At 48.3% G+C, this 18,454-nt stretch overlaps 1 protein-coding gene across 4 annotated transcripts in view; it reads left to right on the top strand.

Annotated features, from left to right (window-relative positions):
- Nucleotides 1–18,454, top strand: part of DENND2A (DENN domain containing 2A) — a 96,630-nt gene that overhangs the window by 77,236 nt on the left and 940 nt on the right. For all 4 annotated transcript variants that reach the window (XM_035021231.1, XM_035021232.1, XM_035021235.1 and 1 more), the window contains 5 exons: nt 9,191–9,368; nt 10,942–10,983; nt 15,525–15,642; nt 16,018–16,263; nt 18,093–18,179. In XM_035021231.1, coding sequence (XP_034877122.1) covers nt 9,191–9,368; nt 10,942–10,983; nt 15,525–15,642; nt 16,018–16,263; nt 18,093–18,179 — 671 coding nt within the window. The remainder of the gene's footprint in view (nt 1–9,190; nt 9,369–10,941; nt 10,984–15,524; nt 15,643–16,017; nt 16,264–18,092; nt 18,180–18,454) is intronic.

The following is an 18,454-nucleotide window of genomic DNA, read 5'->3' as shown; positions in this document are numbered from 1 at the left end:
AGTTTGAATCCCACATTGGTGTAGAGATTACTTAAAAATAAAATCTTAAGAAAAAAAAGAAAGAGAAGGAGGGAGGGAGGGAGGGAGGAAGGAAGGAAGGAAGAAAGATAGCTAATGATCAAAACACAGAAAATCCACCAAAGAACATCCTGTGTGTGAAGTTGCTGAGTGAAAAAAGCTAGAACCCATCTTCCCTTCTCGGGCCTGCTCTTCTTACTGGGTATCCCTCCAGGAGGAATCTGCCTCCACCTAATGCTGCCTGATTTATGGACAAAGAGCCATAAGGAACTGAAGAGTTCTTTGACCAGGTCATGACAAACTAGGGCTTTGAGGACAGTGGCTGGCTGCAGATCATCTGACCTGGGAAAGTCTATGAGGAGAGCCTTCAGCATAAGCTCCCGTGGGGTCTTTCATCCTCATCACCCCTGGGCACGGTATTCCACACGCCACATGTGGTCCCATTTCCAGCCCTGTTCAGCTAGAAGTGGAAGCAAGCCTCCTCATTCTTCTGATTCCCCCCAATCTTTGTGAGACCTCAGAACAGCACAAGAAAGCAGGACAGGCCACGAGCTCAGTGAGTGGCCGCTTGGCATCTCGGTGGACGTTAGCCTGAATTTGGCCTGTAGTCATGCTGCCATCCCCCCACCACACACACACACACACACACACACACACAATGTACTTACTCTTCACTGCTAGTGAGTCTACCCACTGCAACAGGAAGTAGCCGGGACTTGTGGCAAATACTGAATGAGTTATGAAAGAGTTTTAAGTCGAGCCAAAAATCTATCAAATTTAGAATAATATTTTTGCTCTGTTTCATCTTCAGGGTGGACACTGAGTGTTTCTTAAGGCTCCGTCAAGCCCAAGTTTGACAGATGGAAAAGAGAGAATGTTGTTGTGATGGCTTGTTCTGTTGTCATAGCAACCCAAATAAATATTTTCTTATACCCCTTTCTTCATTTCCCCAATGATAAACATTTGTTTTTTAGTTTATTAATTTCAATTCCCAACATTTTGACTAATCTACAGACGCAGCCGAATCATAAAATCAGAGCTGCACATAAACAGATTTGTTCAAAAGTTTTAGAGGGGACAAAGTTTTTAATATTCGAGAAATTTCCTTTTTATCCTTTTTGGGGTACCGGAAGACTATAAGCCAAATGACTACTTAGGATTAGGTGGTCAAATCTTTTTTTTAAGATTTATTTATTTACTTATTTCACACACACACACACACACACACAGTACCAGCAGGGGGAGCAGCAGAGGGAGAAGCAGACTCCCCACTGAGCAGGGAGCCCGAAGCGGGGCTTGATCCCAGGACTCTGGGATTATGACTTGAGCCAAAGGCAGACGTTTAACTGACTGAGCCACCGAGGCGCCCCAAGGTGGTCAAATCTTGGTAAATACTGGAGTTTGCACCTTGGCTTTGCCCTGAGTAACTGCACAGATAAGTTCCTAGGTAGCTATGCACCTTCGTCCTTTTGTGTTCTCCTTTGGGTTGTTTTTTTTTTTATCAGTATCTGTAAGCCTAAATGGGGACCCCCTGTCCTGTCTAGAATCGGTTATGCTTGGCAATGTTTGCCATCTCAGAAAAAGGTAGAGTTTGTGAGCGTGCCCTCTCTGGGCAGATGAGCTTGCCCGAGGCCCACCTGCAGCATCAATAGCTGCCACCTTGGTGATCTGGCATCCAGAATACTACTTCAGAGGTCCCCAGAGTGGCTGCCAGTCTTAGAGGTACATACATTTCATTCAGCAAAAGCCTATGAAAAATACAACTTTAGTAACATAATGGGATCAGTCTGATGAAATTTTAAGTATCAACTACCTATTTTTGCATATGAACACCAAGAAGGTAACATTTGGAGCAAGATTTGGAGACTAGCGTGACCAAAATTGTCTTCTACGTCAAACCCATCACTAGCAAAATCTTGGGCTGAAGACTTAGTCCGGTTCGTCCATCAGGGGTCAGATGCTCTCAGGCCGTCCTTGTTTGTGTTGCCACCTTTATGTGGAGCTTACTGCAGGGACTCAAAACCTCTCCACTACTTTGTTCTATTAGTTTGTCCCATGCGATGTCACCCCAGCTCTTCTGTCCTGTCTCCACTAATGAGCCCTAGGATTATCTCCCGATGACAAGCCGTGGTTCTTTTCACTTTCCAGCTATTTCCAGCGCCTGGTTTTCTTTCGCGCACGTAGATTTATAGTTTGTAAACATTAAAGCTGGAAGGAAGTTAGAAATTATCTAGTCCACTTGACTTATTCTACAGATAAGGAAGTTCAAGGCTTTCACCTAAGATCATACAGGAAGTAGCAAAGCCAGTTTTCTCGAGGCCCAGCCTAATTTTTTTTTTTTTAATTTGGCAACATGTTACTTCTAGGTTTGAAAGTACAGTCATGGGGGCGCCTGGGTGGCTCGGTCGTTAAGCGTCTGCCTTCGGCTCAGGTCATGATCCCAGGGTCCTGGGATCGAGTCCCACATCGGGTTCCCTCCTCGGCGGAAAGCCTGCTCTCCCTCTCCCACTCCCGCTGCTTGTGTTCCTGCTCTCGCTATCTCTGTCTCTGTCAAATAAATAAATAAAAAATCTTTAAAAAAGAAAGAAAGAAAGTACAGTCATGGAAATACGGCAGCCAGGGCATGGTGGCACCCACCTCCCGCTAGGTCCCTCCAGGTACCAGCCCAGACTGAAGTTTGCCTTTTGCTCATGTTCCTGGGAATGATACACTAGGAGAGATACTTTGCTTGGGATACTGACGGATGCTGATAGGATCATTCTTCAAATTCCTGGGGAGTCTGTCTAACTCAGGAAACTCATTGTTTACTGTTCTGGTAGCATTTTAGAGAAGGCTCTGTGTTCAGTTCTTACTGGTTCCTAGGTGAGTTGGAAGGTTGCTGAGCATAGTAACCCCACATACGGTGACAGGAGCTTGGTAGCAACCAGAACCAAAGTGTCTTCTCCAGGAGAACTTGATTACACACAAGTACATCCTGATTTCTCCAGACTAATGCTTCAGCCCTCACAAAGCACCGCCAAATAGCAAAGCATTCTGGGACGCTTCTCCCCTGTGCCCATCTTGAAGCCCTGTGGCCCAGCCAGCCTCCCGCGTGGGCATCACCTCCCTCCCCTGCTTTTGTACAAATCGATCACAGCTGAAGGCTGGTGTTGCTTTCCTCCACCCCCACGGTAACAAGAGCCAGCTGTGAGGGCTGTCTTCCTAGGACTTCCTCCAAAACATTGCCTCTCCTCCAACCAGCAGATGCTTAGGAAGGCTGTATGGCAAGCTTACTTGAAAAGTCATCCTCAGCGTCGCCCAAACCAAACCCTGTTCTTTCCATATTCCTTTTTTTTTTAAGGTTTTATTTATTTATTTGAGAGAGAATGAGAAAGAGAGAGCACATGAGAGGGGGGAGGGTCAGAGGGAGAAGCAGACTCCCTGCTGAGCAGGGAGCCCGATGCGGGACGCGATCCAGGGACTCCAGGATCATGACCTGAGCCGAAGGCAGTCGCTTAACCAACTGAGTCACCCAGGCGCCCTCTTTCCATATTCCTAAGAGACCACCCATCCTAGCAGTGCCCACCCCTCTACCCCCCGTGGAAGGCTCCTCTAGCCTTCATGAGCCTGGGAATAAAATTTCATTAGCACTTGCAGCAGAGACCGAGAAAAACACAAGCTATACTCAAAATAATCCCTTTCTCCTCTACCATTTATTTTGGGGGGAGAGTTGTCACTAACTGTACTCTTTGCAGAATTCGACCTTTCCTTCTAGTGTTTCAAGAGAGAGAAGTTGTTGGTTTGTTTTGTTTTTTTCTCCCAGCACACTCATGTGGGCCGGTGAGCAAGAGGAGGAATGCGCCACTCCTCAAACGATGCCCACCTGCTGCCGTGAGCACCCGGCGCTCCGTATGCGCCTGCCAGCGAGGTGCTAATGACAGCCAGGTGCGGAAACATTTGGCCCCAGCTGCAACAGCACATCAGACGATTTAAAAACAAACAAACAAAAAACCCTTGTCCGGAGAGATAGCAGGGGCCCCCACCTGCCTCCGTGGCGAGCAGGGTACCCAGCTGAGCTGTCATCATTGGTCCCCATCAAAATTGAATTCAGCTGTCCTTTAGTTCCGTGCATTCCAGTGGCATGAATGAATTTGATCTTTCTCTCCGGAACATTCATTCACCCAGTGTATGTATCTGGCTAGAACTGGCATGGCTTCTCATTTTTAATGACCTATTCCAACTGCTTCCTCATCCAGCTGGTTCACACTCTGCAGCTGAACGTTGGGAGGTGTGGGGGGGCTCCCGGCACTGCAGGGCCCCTTAGGCTTCCCCTAGGAGCCACAGGATGCTCTAGCGGCAGAGAGAAGCCAGCAACTCATTACACTTTCTCATTCCAGGAATGAGGCAGCAAGAAAGCAAAAGGGCAGAAGGCCTTTTCTTTGAGTTGGGAAAAAAAAAACTTAAACACATTTATTTTTCTACTGCAGTGATTGAGGAAACCACAAAGGCTTCTCACTGTGCCTCTTCGTGCCTCCATTCCTCGCTCTCTATCTCTTCCCCTCCTCCAGGCGCTTCACGGCCCACCTTGAATGCAGAGGTCAGCCTCGGCCTCTGTCTCTTTAGCTCTTAAAATTCAAAAGAAGGGGCGCCTGGCCAGTTCAGTCGATAGAGCATGCGGTTCTTGATCTCAGCGTCGTGAGTCCAAGCCCCACGTTGGGTGTGAAGCTTACCGAAAAAAAAAAAAAAAAGATTCAAAAGAAGATGAACTCCATCTCTAAGGTGGCTCCAGGTCTAAAATTCTGTGATTCTGTAACCTCCCTGGGGTCAAAAGTGCTTAAACCACAACTCTGAAAATGTGAAAGAACTCTTCAGCGTGAGCACTGCATTTTTATTCTCCGCTAGCAAGCGGACAGAAGTGAAAAGCTTCAGAACCAGCTGTGAAATGGGCCCCGCATGACCACTCCCACCGCCAAGGCCCACCCAGAAGCCACTCTTCCTCCAAGACACATTTGGGAGCTTCCAACAAACGTGCTGTCCAAGGAGACGGGTTTCATACACGAGGCTTCCTTCAGGGAATTCCTTCTCACCGTCTCTTTTAAGGTCCCAGGAAAACATGGAACATACCAGAATTCCAACTGAACCATTACTGTCTACCTGCCTCCAGCCTCCAGTTCTTTGGTCCAAATCATTGACTTCAGACCCTTTTTACTGCAGGCCCTAATGAGCAATGCCGTTCACGTTCAGACCCAACGCATATACCACACACAGGCCCACAGATCGTTATTTACGACTGGAACAGAATGCAGCACACTCTTCTAGTCTGTTCTTTTTGTTGTTTCTAAGACTGATCACAGCCCACTAAAATTATTTCAGGACCCAATGATGGGCTGCAAACTGTTGTCTGAAAAAACCTGCTCTAGACCCAGCTATCCACATTTATATTTTAACATCCTGGTTTTCTCAGTTGTGTCCTCACAACTATAGTACGTGAGCAGATCAACTTTGCAGACTGGTCACACACTGATACAGGTTGGCCCTAAAAGTTTTAAATTTTAGAACAAAGTAAATTCAACACATTCAATCATCAAGGAAATTAAACACAAAGGTGAGCAACTCACCAACAGTATTTACATTCCTGAATATCTGAGAGAAAGGGATGCCTGAGGAAAAATGTTTCTCTGCTTTGAGAGAAAATTCTTTGAGAAGTCACCAACCTGCCAGCTGAATTATTGCTGTTCTTCTCATTATACGTCCTAACAATTATTCTGTCTCACTATTACTCAATAGGTATAAGGAAGGTATTATAGAGAAGGTATTATATACCTTATATACCTCCCTCTTATGAAGAAGATATTATGGGCATTATGATAATGAAATCTTGGGGTAGTATCTTTCTCGTTTTGGGGGTAATCACTTGAAAGAAAAGACTAGGACCAAATAGTGCGACATGTGGGTGCCATGCTCCTAAGAAGCATTTCAGGACTCCACTTAGTGTTCAGAGAGATAATTTGCAAAGACAGGGAACAGGAAGGTCAGGAGGTTCATGCTGATAAATGAACAAGATTCAACATTACTCTTGTTTGGTTTGGGGGCCCCCAAATGCAGGTGGGATGGGAAAGGGGGCTAGTATATATTTTAAGGATGTTCAGGGATGCCAGATTCAGAGGAATTCCTTTTGCAGGTAAGTAATTTTTTCTTGGTTTTTTTTTTATTGTGATAAAATATACATAACATAAAGCTCACTATTTTAATCATTTTTAAGTACACAGTTCAGTGGCAGCATTAAGGACATTCACAGTGTTTGCGACCATCAGCACTGTCCATTTCCAGAACTTTTCATCATCTCAAACTGAAATTCTGTCCACTCTAGGCAACAGCTCCCCGTTCTCGCTCCCCCAGCCCCTGGTCTCTATGAATTTGCCTGTTCTAAGTCCCTCACGTATAAGTGGAATCGTCCAGTATTTGCCTTTTTCTCTCTGGCTTATTTCACTTGCTAGCCAATATCTTTTAGTTCACCTCTTTTCTCCTTAAGGAAGCCAGAGCTAAGTGATCCTATTAAAACGGGCTCAGGAAAGTTTTATGACATTGAGGTTGCAGGCAGACCTTGGTCTGTTGCACTTTGCAGATACTGCATTTTTTGGTTTTGTTTTTTTACAAATTGAAGGTTTGGGGCGCCTGGGTGGCCCAGTCGTTAAGCGTCCGCCTTCGGCTCAGGTCATGATCCCAGGGTCTTGGGATCGAGCCCTATATCGGGCTCCCTGCTCGGCGGGAAGCCTGCTTCTCCCTCTCCCACTCCTCCTGCTTGTGTTCCCTCTCTTGCTGTCTCTCTGTCAAAAAATAAATAAAATCTTAAAAAAAAAAAGGAAGGTTTGTGGCAACCCTGCATCAGGCAAGTTCATGAGCTCTGTTTTTCCACCAGCACTTGCTCACTTCATGACTCTGTGTCCCATTTTGGTAATGTCTCACAATATTTTTCATTATTATTATGTTACGGTCATCTGTGACTGCTGATTATGACTCACTGAAAGCTCAGATGATGGTTAGCATTTTTTAGCATAAACTACTTTTTAATTAAAGTACATATATTATTTTTTTAGACAATGCTATCACACACTTGCATACAGTGTAATATAAACATAATTTTTATATGCACTGGGAAACAAAAAAATTCATTTGACTGCCTTTTTTTGAGATATTTGCTTGCTTGTGGTCGCCTGGGACAGACCTCCCAAATAATCCTGCATAGATGCCTGATGTCAATGGGAATCCAGCAAGGGAGCGTTCGTCTATGGAGAACTCCGCTTCCTTTAAAATTTTTTTTTTTTTTAAGACTTTATTTATTTGCGAGAGAGAGAATGAGAGACAGAGAGCATGAGAGGGAGGAGGATCAGAGGGAGAAGCAGACTCCCCGCCGAGCAGGGAGCCCGATGTGGGACTCAATCCCAGGACTCCAGGATCATGACCTGAGCCGAAGGCAGTCGCTTAACCAACTGAGCCACCCAGGCGCCCAAGAACTCCGCTTCCTTGCAACTCTGCCTAACAGAGCACATCTGAGAACCAGGGCAAATATTCAGAAGGTGGCCTAACAAAGGAAATGCTGGTTACAGGGCCCGCGCCCTGAGGAGGATGCAGTACGTTCTTGGGAGAAACCATGGGCCCTCACTTTTATTTTATTCTTACATTACATGTATTTCTTTTTTTTTTTTAATTTTTTATTGTTATGTTAATCCCCATACATTACATCATTAGTTTTCGATATAGTGTTCCATGATTCATTGTTTGTGCATAACATCCAGTGTTCCATGCAGAACGTGCCCTCAATACCCACCACCAGGCTAACCCATCCTCCCACCCCCCTCCCCTCTAGAACCCTCAGTTTGTTTCTCAGAGTCCATCGTCTCTCATGGTTCGTCTACCCCTCCGATTTCCCCCGCTTCATTCTTCCCCTTCTGCTATCTTTTTTTTTTCTTAACATATTTTGCATTATTTGTTTCAGAGATTCAACAGTCTTGCACAATTCACAGCGCTCACCAGAGCACGTACCCTCCCCAGTGTCCATCACCCAGTCACCCCATCCCTCCCACCCCACCCCCCACTCCAGCAACCCTCAATTTGTTTCCTGAGATTAAGAATTCCTCATATCAGTGAGGTCATATGATACATGTCTTTCTCTGATTGACTTATTTCGCTCAGCATAATACCCTCCAGTTGCATCCACATTACTTGTATTTCTAACAAGCTTCCAGAGTTTCGAATCCCATGGCATTTTGGAAAGAGCACACTAGAATGAGAGCGAAAGGGTCTGCTCGCCAGCAGGCTGGTGAAGAAAGAAGAAACTGCAGGGAAGGAGAGAAGGTTGGCTCTTGCTCACCATGGGAGGCTGCCGGGCATCCCTGTGTGCAGCCCGGTGGGGCTGATATTCCAGGTGATAGTCCCGGGTAATCCCCCCATTCATCCACTCATGAGCTCAGGCTCTGCGCAGAGCACTAGGAACAGTGATCACTGGAGCTCAGGGCTTGCCGATAAAGGCTGTACCATGATCAAAGTTCTTTAAGGGAGACTCCCAGCGTTGTTATTTCTTTTTAAGTTTTGTATTCTGGGTAAGGGGCAACTGTACACGAGTTTCATGTTTACACAACAGAGCCTGGGAGCTGACTGCTGGCCACGTGAATACCAGAGGAGTTACCCTATTTCCCTTGATTGCACCTAGGTATTCGTGCTTGGCTGAGCAAATGTGTGGAAGAGAGCAAAGAGAAGGCTAGTTGAGAATATAAAAGCATCTTCAATAAGAGAAATTCGTGAGCATCCATGAGGAAAGAGGCTTTTGTTGATTTGGAAGGGTTTGGGGAAGAGGGGTGGAAGCGAATGATTTGGTCAAGACCTTCCGAGAACGCAGCTCGCGTGTGAAGGCACACTAGCGAAAATGAGCTGAGGCCTTCAGTCCATCCTTCCAGCTGTGACTCAGAGCCTCGCACAGGCCCCACGTGCCTGGTGTCATCTGGGTTCGGGCCGCGTTACACAGGGTGCCGAGTAGGTGCGTGGCGCCTTTCCTGGCCAACACGCCCCTGGGATGGTGTCTGCATTTCTCCCCAGCCTCCTCCGTGGAGGCTGCCCACCCCGTGAGCCTGAGCAGGCCCCGTCCAGAGCTTTCCCTGAATCTGCCCCTTCTCCCCTTCTCCCCCTTCCGCTGCAGCACGCTGTCCAAGTGCTGCCACGCTATGGTGGCCGTCATCTACCCCTTCACCTGGCAGCACACCTACATCCCCGTGCTGCCGCCCGCCATGATCGACATCGTGTGCTCACCGACCCCCTTCCTCGTCGGGCTGCTCACCAGCTCGCTGCCGCTGCTGCGGGAGCTGCCACTGGAAGAGGCAAGCCCGGGACGCCCCGGTTCCCCCCGGGGGGGCCGGAGGGCAGAGGGGAGGTGCTGGCTAAGGCGCCGCAAGCGCGCGTCGCCCGGGGGTGGGGGCCCCTGCAGTCTGCCCCGGTAGACCCTTGGTGCCTGCAAATTCGGGTTTCTCTAAATGAGCCCACTGGCCTAAAGGGCAGCAACCTACAACTTACCAGATGTTAAAACACTTGATCCATAAAGCAGGCAGGCACCCACCCGATCCTTCCCTCCTCCCTCTCCCCAGCACCGAGGAAGAAAGCGCCCAAGAGCTAACAAGAGCTGGAGTTTATATTTGGACTAATAGCAAAGCTGACAAGGCCGTGCTCCTGCAAACAGGTCCTTTGTCACATCAGTTAAAAAGACAACCACCAAAATGTTTTCAGTGATCCACTTCTGGGTTTTCAGGTTTGCCCCCAAGTAGGGAAAGTCCTCCCTGGCATTTCGGTCGGTCTTTAGCCCCAGTCCCCGCCTCTAAATAATCTCTGTCCCTTGTACTGATTGCTCCCAGCAGTCAGTGAGGAAACTGGAGGGGCCTAAATGATACCATTCACTTCTGAACCCCGAGGGGAAAGCCTGTCCCTGAAATTCATCCCAGGCCCCCAGATGTGGCTTCTCTAATTGCCCAGGGAGGCCTGAAGTCCCGTGAGGTATTCACCAGCATACACAGGTCTTTGAGTGTAGGTTTCTGAACCACAAGGAATTTGTCTGGGTACCCTGTGATCCCTGAAATGGCTCAGTTCGACCCCATACGTGTGTTTGAGAAGGAAGGAGAGAGCCCCCTCAGCTCCTGGGCAGGGTCTCTGGGATGCATTAGAGCCTGTGTTTCCAGCTGTTGGTGAAAACATGGTGGCCATGCAGGCCCATGCTCTTCCTCCATTGTAGCCAGTGGTCCATGCTGGCCAGGGTCATGGGGGCAGACACCCAGCATTTTCCTGACCATGTGCCCTAGGCAACTCACTTGCCTCCCCCTACATCTGGCCCCGGGGCTCAGCCCCACTCTGAGGAGAGAAGGGGAAGGTGCTTATCCTAAAAACTTTGATTAATGAAAGCCCAGCACCTGCAGCTTGACTCATTCTCCAGTTGGATCCACTCCTCTGGATCTCTCTCCTCCGATCCCATTAAGAGAAATGACAAGGCCCAGTGGGGAGCTGGGAGGAGAGCGAGCCCTGGGAGTGGGGAGTGCAGACTTGAATGGAATGGAAACAAGGAGGGGTCCTCCAGCCTTCTTCACCCACCAACCCGCACACTAAAAGTCTGTCCCAGAGGCTCTGCGTCAGTCTCGGAACAGGGCAGGGAGTCCAGTCTGTGGTATACACATGTCCGAGCCTGTGGGTTCGGTGTTGAAAGCATGCAATTCTGGAAAGCCCTTCCCCACCCCCTCCCCCCCCTTCATCATTTGTGGCTACAGCGGCAACATCAGGGAACCACAACTGGGTCCCTCCACCCCCACCCCAGCTGCCTGTCTGGGTGCCAAGGGGGAGGAAGGCTACGAGTCTGTCACTATATCCCGGAAGCCCTGGTGACAGTGATCGTCCCTTTGCCTCATCTTGCAGGTCCTTGTGGTCGACCTCGTCAACAATCGGTTCCTCAGACAGGTGAGTGAAAAGGCAGCAACCTGCTTCTCTGTCTTCACCTCTCTGTTGTTAGAGACACAGCTGTCCGGGCCTGGAAAGGCTCCTTGGTGGGCCTGGGATTGCAAAACAGGTCGGCGGGCTTGGGCGATCCCTGGCCAGGCCCTGACTGAGAACGGGAGAGAAGGCAGGGGCCAAAGAGCAAAGGTTTGGCAAAGCATTGAGTCCCATGTGTTGTATCACAATGTGCTTTTCTAACAATTAGAAGCTTTGTATAGGTTATAACTATAGACACTTGTCTTTTTAAAATGCTTTCAAAAAATAACTGTTAACAAAGTTCAGAATATAAAATCGAGTGGAAAAAATCAGCACACAAGATTATATACATTATTGTCCTGATCTTTTTTTTTTATTAAAAGGAGAGAGAAAGAGAAAGAAAGAAACACAGTTGGCCCTTAAACAACACAGGGGTTAGGGGTGCCCACCCCCATCACAGTTAAAAATCTGTGCATAATTTTTGACTTACCAGTAACTTAGTTACCAATAGCCTACTGTTGGTCAAAAGCATTACTGATGACAGTCAATTAACACATATTTTGTATGTTATAGGTATTATATGCCATATTCTTACAATAAATTAAGCTAGAGAAAAGAAAATATCATCAAGAAAATCATAAGGAAGAGAAAATACACTTATAGGACTGTAGTGGACTTATTGAAAAAAAAAATCTGCCAATAACTGGCCCTGCGCAGTTCAAATCTGTGTTGTTTAAGGGTCAATGTGTATGTGTGTGTGTGTGTGTGTGCCTCTAGAAAAAATTGAAAGGTGGGACTCCTGGGTGGCTCAGTCGGTTAAGCGTCTGCCTTCGGCTCCGGTCATGATCCCGGGGTCCTGGGATCGAGCCCTGCATGGGGCTCCCTGCTCGGCGGGAAGCCTGCTTCTCCCTCTCCCACTCCCCCTGCTTGTGTTCCCTCTCTCGCTATGTCTCTCTCTGTCAAATAAATAAATAAAATCTTAAAAAAATAGATTTTATTATTGAGAGAGAGAGTGAGAGAGGACATGAGAGAGAGAGACAGAGAGAAAGAGCAGGTGCGTGCACGCAAGCAAGGGGGAGGGGCAGAAGGAGAAGCAGACACCCCGCTCAGCAGCACCCCAAGACCATGACCAGAGCCAAAGGCAGATGCTTAACCAACTGAGCCACCCAGGCTCCCTACATATTTCTTTTCTTTTTTTTTTTTTTAAGATTTTATTTATTTATTTGACAGCGAGAGAGGGAACACAAGCAGGGGGAGTAGGAGAGGGAGAAGCAGGCTTCCTGCCAAGCAGGGAGCCTGATGCAGGGCTCAATCCCAGGACCCTGGGATCATGACCTGAGCTAAAGGCAGACACTTAACGACTGAGCCACCCAGGCGCCCCTACACATTTATTTTCTTGTTATCGCTTGCCAAAGAGGGCTAAATCCTAACGGATCTTGCAAAGAATCATTACAGAAAGGTTTTCCAGGCATTCCCATGGATTGCTTTTAAACTTGGAGTTGCCATACTGCTGAAAAGTTCTGTCATGTTAATGTTTTGTTTTGTTCTGTTTTGAATCATTACTTCTGTCTACTTGCCCTTCCCCAGGGCCCGCCTGCTCCAAGGTCCATGATCACACTGGTCATCTGCCCTGACCAGAGTCCCTGAATAACACTAGCCATCCTACGGGGTGGGGGCAGTGGGGCACATATGTTGACAATCCACTAGGTGCCAAGCACTTTTACAAAGTAATTGTACTGCATTTAATTTTTCACCCAGCTTTATTGAAATATTACTGACATATAACATATATGAGTTTACGATGTACAACATGATGATATACTGTGAAATGATTATCACAATAAGTTTAGTTGACACTTCTTTCCCCTCAGATAATTCATTACCTTTTTTGTGTGTGTGCTGATAGCATTTGAGACCTACTCTTTTAACAACTTTCAAGTATACAATAGAGTATTGTTAACTATAGTCACCATGCTGTGCGTAGGATTCCCAGAACCCATTTATCTTATAACCTGAAGTTTGTACCCTTTGACCACACTTACCCATTTCCCCCACCCCCTAGCTCCTGGCAACCACCATTCTACTCTAATTCTATGAAGCCAGCTTTTTTTAGATTTCACATATAAGTGAGAACATACAGTATTTGTATTTCTCTGACTCATTTCACTAAGCATAATGCCCTCAAGGTCCATCCATGTTGTCATAAAAGGCAAGATTTCCTTCTTTTTTATAACTAATATTCCATTATATGTGTATATACATTCCATTGTGTGTATGTACGTACACACACACACACACACGCAATCTTACTTTCTTTATTCATTCACCCATGCATGAACACTTAGGTTGTTCATATATCTTGGCCTTTGTGAATGGTTCTGCAATGAGCAGGGGGGTGCAGATACCTCTTCAAGATAGTGATTTCAGGGGGCGCCTGGGTGGCTCAGTTGGTTAAGCGACTGCCTTTGGCTCAGGTCATGATCCTGGAGTCCTGGGATCTAGTTCCACATCGGGCTCCCGGCTCAGTGGGGAGCCTGCTTCTCCCTCTGACCCTACCCCCCTCTCATGTACTCTGTCTCTCTCATTCTCTTTGTCTCAAATAAATAAATAAAATCTTAAAAAAAAAAAAAAGTGATTTCAGGGTGGCTCAGTCAGTTAAGTATCCAACTCTTGATTTCGGCTCAGGTCCTGATCTCAGGGTTGTGAGATCAAGCCCCACGTCAGGCTCCAAGCTGGGCATGGAGCCTGCTTAAGATTCTCTCCCTCCCCGGGGCACCTGGGTGGCTCAGTCGGTTAAGCGGCTGCCTTCAGCTCAGGTCATGATCCTGGGGTCCTGGGATCGAGCCCCACGTCCGGCTCCCTGCTCAGTGGGAGCCTGCTTCTCCCTCTCCCTCTGCCTGCTGCTCTGCCTACTTGTGCTCTCTCTCTATCTCTCTGTCAAATAAATAAATAAAAATCTTTAAAAAAAAAAAAGAAAAGATTCTCTCCCTCCCCCTCTGCCCCTCCCCCCTGCTCACGCTCATGCTCTTTCTCTAAAAACGAAAGAAAGAAAGATGGTAACTTCATTTCCTTCAGATATATACCCGGAAGTGGAATTACTGAATCACATGGTAGATGAACCTCCATACTGTTTTCCATAGCGGCTGCACTCATTCACATTCCCACCAGCAGAGCCTAAGTGTACAACTGTTACTGATCATTTTTTTTCACTGTACAGAAGCTTTTTAGTGTGATGTAGTCCTTGTTTATTTTTGCTTTTGTTGCTTGTAGCTTTTGGTGTCATATCCAAAAAGCACTGCCAAGACCAATGTCAAGGAACTTCCCTGTTTATTTTTAGTAGTTTTAGTTTCAGGTCTTATCTTTAAGTCTTTAATCCATTTCATGTTAATTTTTGTGAGTGGTGTAAGATAGGGGTCCAATGTCATACCTTTGCATGAATTTCCTGGCACCGTTTATTGAAAAGGCCATCATTTCCTCCATTGAATTCTTAGCTCCTTTGTCAAATATTTGTTGACCATATACACACAGGTTGATTTCTGGGCTCTTGATTCTGTTCCATTGGTCTGTGTGTCTGTTTTCATGCCACTACCAGACTGTTTTGATTACTACAGCTTTGTTAATAAAGCTTGAAATCGGGAATTGTGATGCCTCCAGCTTTGTTCTTTTTTCTCAGGACCGCTTTGGCTATTCAGTGTCTTTTGTGGTTCCATGTGAATTTTAGGATTTTTTCTATTTCTATAAAAAATGCCATTGCAGTCTTGGTAGGGATTGCACTGAATCTATAGATGGCTTTGGGTAAAATGGACATTTTAACAATATTGATTTTTCCAATCCATGAATACAGAATATCTTTCCATTTCTTTATATCTTTTTCAAATTCTTTCATCCATGTCTTCTATAGCCCATTTAATCTTCACAATGAAGTAGATATTGATTGGTACCCCCATTTTACAAGTGGGGAAACTGAGGCTCATATTGCTTGTAAAAAGTGGAATCAAGAGGAGCACCTGGCTGGCTCAGTTGGAAGAGCATGCAACTCTTAATCTCAGGGTTGGGAGTTTGAGCCCCAGGTGGGGTGTAGAGCTTATTTAAATAAATAAAACTTAAAAAAAAAAAAAAAAAGAAAAACCACGTGGAATCAAGATTCAAACCTCAGATCTCTATCTCTAAATCATGTTTCTTGGGCGCCTGGGTGGCTCAGTCGGTTGAGTGTCTGCCTTCGGCTCAGGTCATGATCCCAGGTCCTGGGATCGAGCCCAGCATTGGGGCTCCCTGCTCAGTGGGGAGCCTGCTTCTCCCTCTCCCTCTGCCGCTCACCCTGCTTGTGTTTGCTCTCTCTCTCTGTCAAATATATAAATAAAATCTTTAAAAAAAATAAAAATGAGAAAATAAATCATGTTTCTCTCACTAATCCAAAAACTGTGCCGGGATTGCCCTGCAGTGTATCCAGTGTGACCTGCGGTCCAGGATGCCGCTCTCATCCCCAGAGGCACTGGGGCAGCGGCCCACCTGCTCTCTCTGCTTTACAGATGGATGACGAGGATTCCATCCTCCCCAGGAAGCTTCAGGTGGCCCTGGAGCACATTCTGGAGCAGAGGAATGACCTGGCTAGTGACCAGGATGAAGGGCCCCCAGACTGCAAGCACGGTAAGAGCTCAGCCGCCTCCATCTCCCTCTTCCATCATTAGAGTCGGGCAGCAAGTGGGGAGGTGACCAGCCCTTCCATGTGGCATTGAGTTAAATAGGAAGAGTGGCCAGAGGGGTGTGCAAGGAGAGAAACTGGGTGTGTAACCCCTTGATCTGGATCTCTTGCTAGCAATGAATCGTGAGAAAATTTTTCCCACCTCCCCCAGTTTGGCCCTAAAATACCCAATTAAAGGGGAGAAAGAAATGGCTTCGTCCCTCTGGGTAACCTTTGTCAGGGAGAATGATGATCCGCTCTAGTCCTTACTTGCGCCCGCCGGGCTGTCTCAGGCTCTGGGTCCGCCCTCACCGGTGCCGGCCCTTCCCCACTTTGCTCAGGCCCCGAGTCCAGCCCCTTGAATGAGGTGGTGTCCGAAGCCTTCGTCCGCTTCTTCGTGGAGATCGTGGGCCACTACTCCCTGTTCCTGACGGCGGGCGAGCGCGAGGAGAGGACCCTGCAGCGAGAGGCCTTCCGCAAAGCCGTCTCCTCCAAGAGCCTCCGCCGCTTCCTGGAGGTTTTCATGGAGACCCAGACCTTTCGGGGCTTCATCCAGGAGCGGGAGCTGCGCCGGCAGGATGCCAAAGGTTAGGGGGCACCTTCCGTGCCGGGGGCCGAGGCAGCTAGAGAGGCCCAGGCCGGCAGAGGCCGAGGAGCGGGGAGGAAGGTCGTGGGGCCCGGGCGCAGGTGGGAGGGGCAGCGCGGCCTCCTCCGGGAACGCTCCGTCTTGGCGCCTCGGAGCTGGTCACACTGCCCCAGCGTCTGCCTGTCTGCTCTGGCCATCTCTTTCCCCGCTCACAGCCTCTCCCAGAACCACGTTCCAGGTTTGGGCGGTGGGTTCTCCTTGTGTTCCATCTTTCCAACTTGATGAAACTCTCCTGAACATGCTTTCCTGCCTCTCGCTGGCCCCTCTTCTCCTTTTCCTCAGGCCTCTCCTCCCTTCTGCCCTGCTTTCCTCCCAGTCTCCCGAGGTGTGGCACCAGCAGGCAGGAGCCACCTGGGGTGGGACAGGGGGAAGGAGGCTGGCCGTGCCCCCCACTTTGTGTGAGCGCCTCCTCACATTCAGCCCGATCGGCCGCAACACCGGAGGGAGGACAGCAGAGACTCCCCAGCTTGGGGAGCTTGTGGGTCATCTCACCATGGAGCCTGGCCTCCTGCACTCTCTCTCCTCCCTCTCCCTGTCCCCTCTGGCTGGGTTCCATCAAACTTCCAGGGCTGAGGAGGGGGAGTATGTGAGGGAGGACCGAATCACTCCCCTCTCTTTCTTGCATCGTCCTAAGTCCTTTTGGGAATCGGAAAGCTAGAAACGTTGGTAAAGACAGTCACTGGTGGGAATTAGACCTGGGTGGGGGAGAGACACCGCGGAGAAGCCGGTCCGGTGAAGACGGAGGGCAGCGAGGGTCCTGGGACAGCCTCCGGCCCCAGGCTTCCGTGTCCTCTGGTGCTGTGATGGCCCAGCCTGGGTGAAGGAACCAAAGCCCCACATGCCTGGAGCTCTTTGCAAAGTAAAGACAGAGACTGGTATTCTGATGAGTGGTATCTGTTTTTTTTTTTTTTAAAGATTTTATTTATTTATTTGAGAGAGAGAAGGAGATAGAGAGCATGAGAGGGGGGAGGGTCAGAGGGAGAAGCAGACTCCCCGCCAAGCAGGGAGCCCGATGCGGGACTCGATCCCGGGACTCCAGGATCATGCCCTGAGCCGAAGGCAGTTGCTTAACCAACTGAGCCACCCAGGCGCCCTGATGAGTGGTATCTGAAGAGACAAAAGGAAATTGATTAGTGTCTGAGTCACTCCTGACGACAGGATTCCTTGAAATAGAAGCTCTGCTAACCAGATTATCTGCTTACAGATCACTGTTTGATAGAAAGGTCGAGACACAAAAGCTTAAAAGTGGCATGGGAGGCTCCTCTGTCCAGGGAAGATCAGTGAGAGAGGAAGACAATGCCTGAGGCTCACACCTTGAGGCTAGAGGTGAGGGCCTCTGAGGTGGCCTGTCGGCCTTCCTGAGCCCACAGATGGCACACGGTTTCCCTGGAAGCGAAACCACTTGGCCGGCGTTCCTCTTAGGGGAGAGTATGAGGAAAGGGGAGACTACAGGAGTCCGAAAGCCAGGGTGGGCTGTTTCATCTTCGAAACCACGTGCCTGGCACAGTATAGACACTTGGAAGGTGTTTGTTGAATAAAAATAGGATTTCACGTACGATCTAGCTTAACAGCCTCCCGAAGATAGTTATTGCACAAGGTTGGGCAATTATAAGGGCAATAAAAACCCTTATAAACCTTATGATTCAGAGAATGTTTATAGGAGCAGCTCGTCTCAGAAGCAAGGTTTCTTTTTTATGGCAGTAAGGAAATGGAGATGTTTAGAAGAGAGAGAGAAGGAACTAAAATGGCTGGGATTTCTCTTGCTAACAGGTCTGTTTGAGGTCCGAGCCCAAGAGTACCTGGAAACACTCCCCAGTGGAGAACACAGTGGTGTCAATAAGTTCCTGAAGGGACTCGGTAAGGCCCGGCGGTCTCGGTCCCCATCACCAGCCTCGGGTCCCCTGAGTCTCGAGTCTCAGCCGGTTCCCTCCCCTGGGGCGGGTGCCAAATAATGCAGAGCTCACTGCACTGCGGCCTCGTAGGCTCCTGTTCTGATCTGGCCCCAGAGGATAGACAAGGGAAACAAAGCACCCCTCCCTGCCTCACTGGCCCCTGGGCCGTCCTGCTCTGTTCCTCACTCTTCTCTCCCACACTCTTCAGTCTTCTGGGGAACTGAGCTTAGGAAGCATGAG

Source organism: Mirounga leonina, unplaced genomic scaffold, assembly GCF_011800145.1.
Source record: "Mirounga leonina isolate KUSES-001 unplaced genomic scaffold, KU_Mleo_1.0 Mir_174, whole genome shotgun sequence".
NCBI lineage: Eukaryota > Metazoa > Chordata > Mammalia > Carnivora > Phocidae > Mirounga > Mirounga leonina.
Note: the sequence above shows the minus strand (reverse complement) of the source record. Positions and strands in the feature narration are given on the sequence as shown.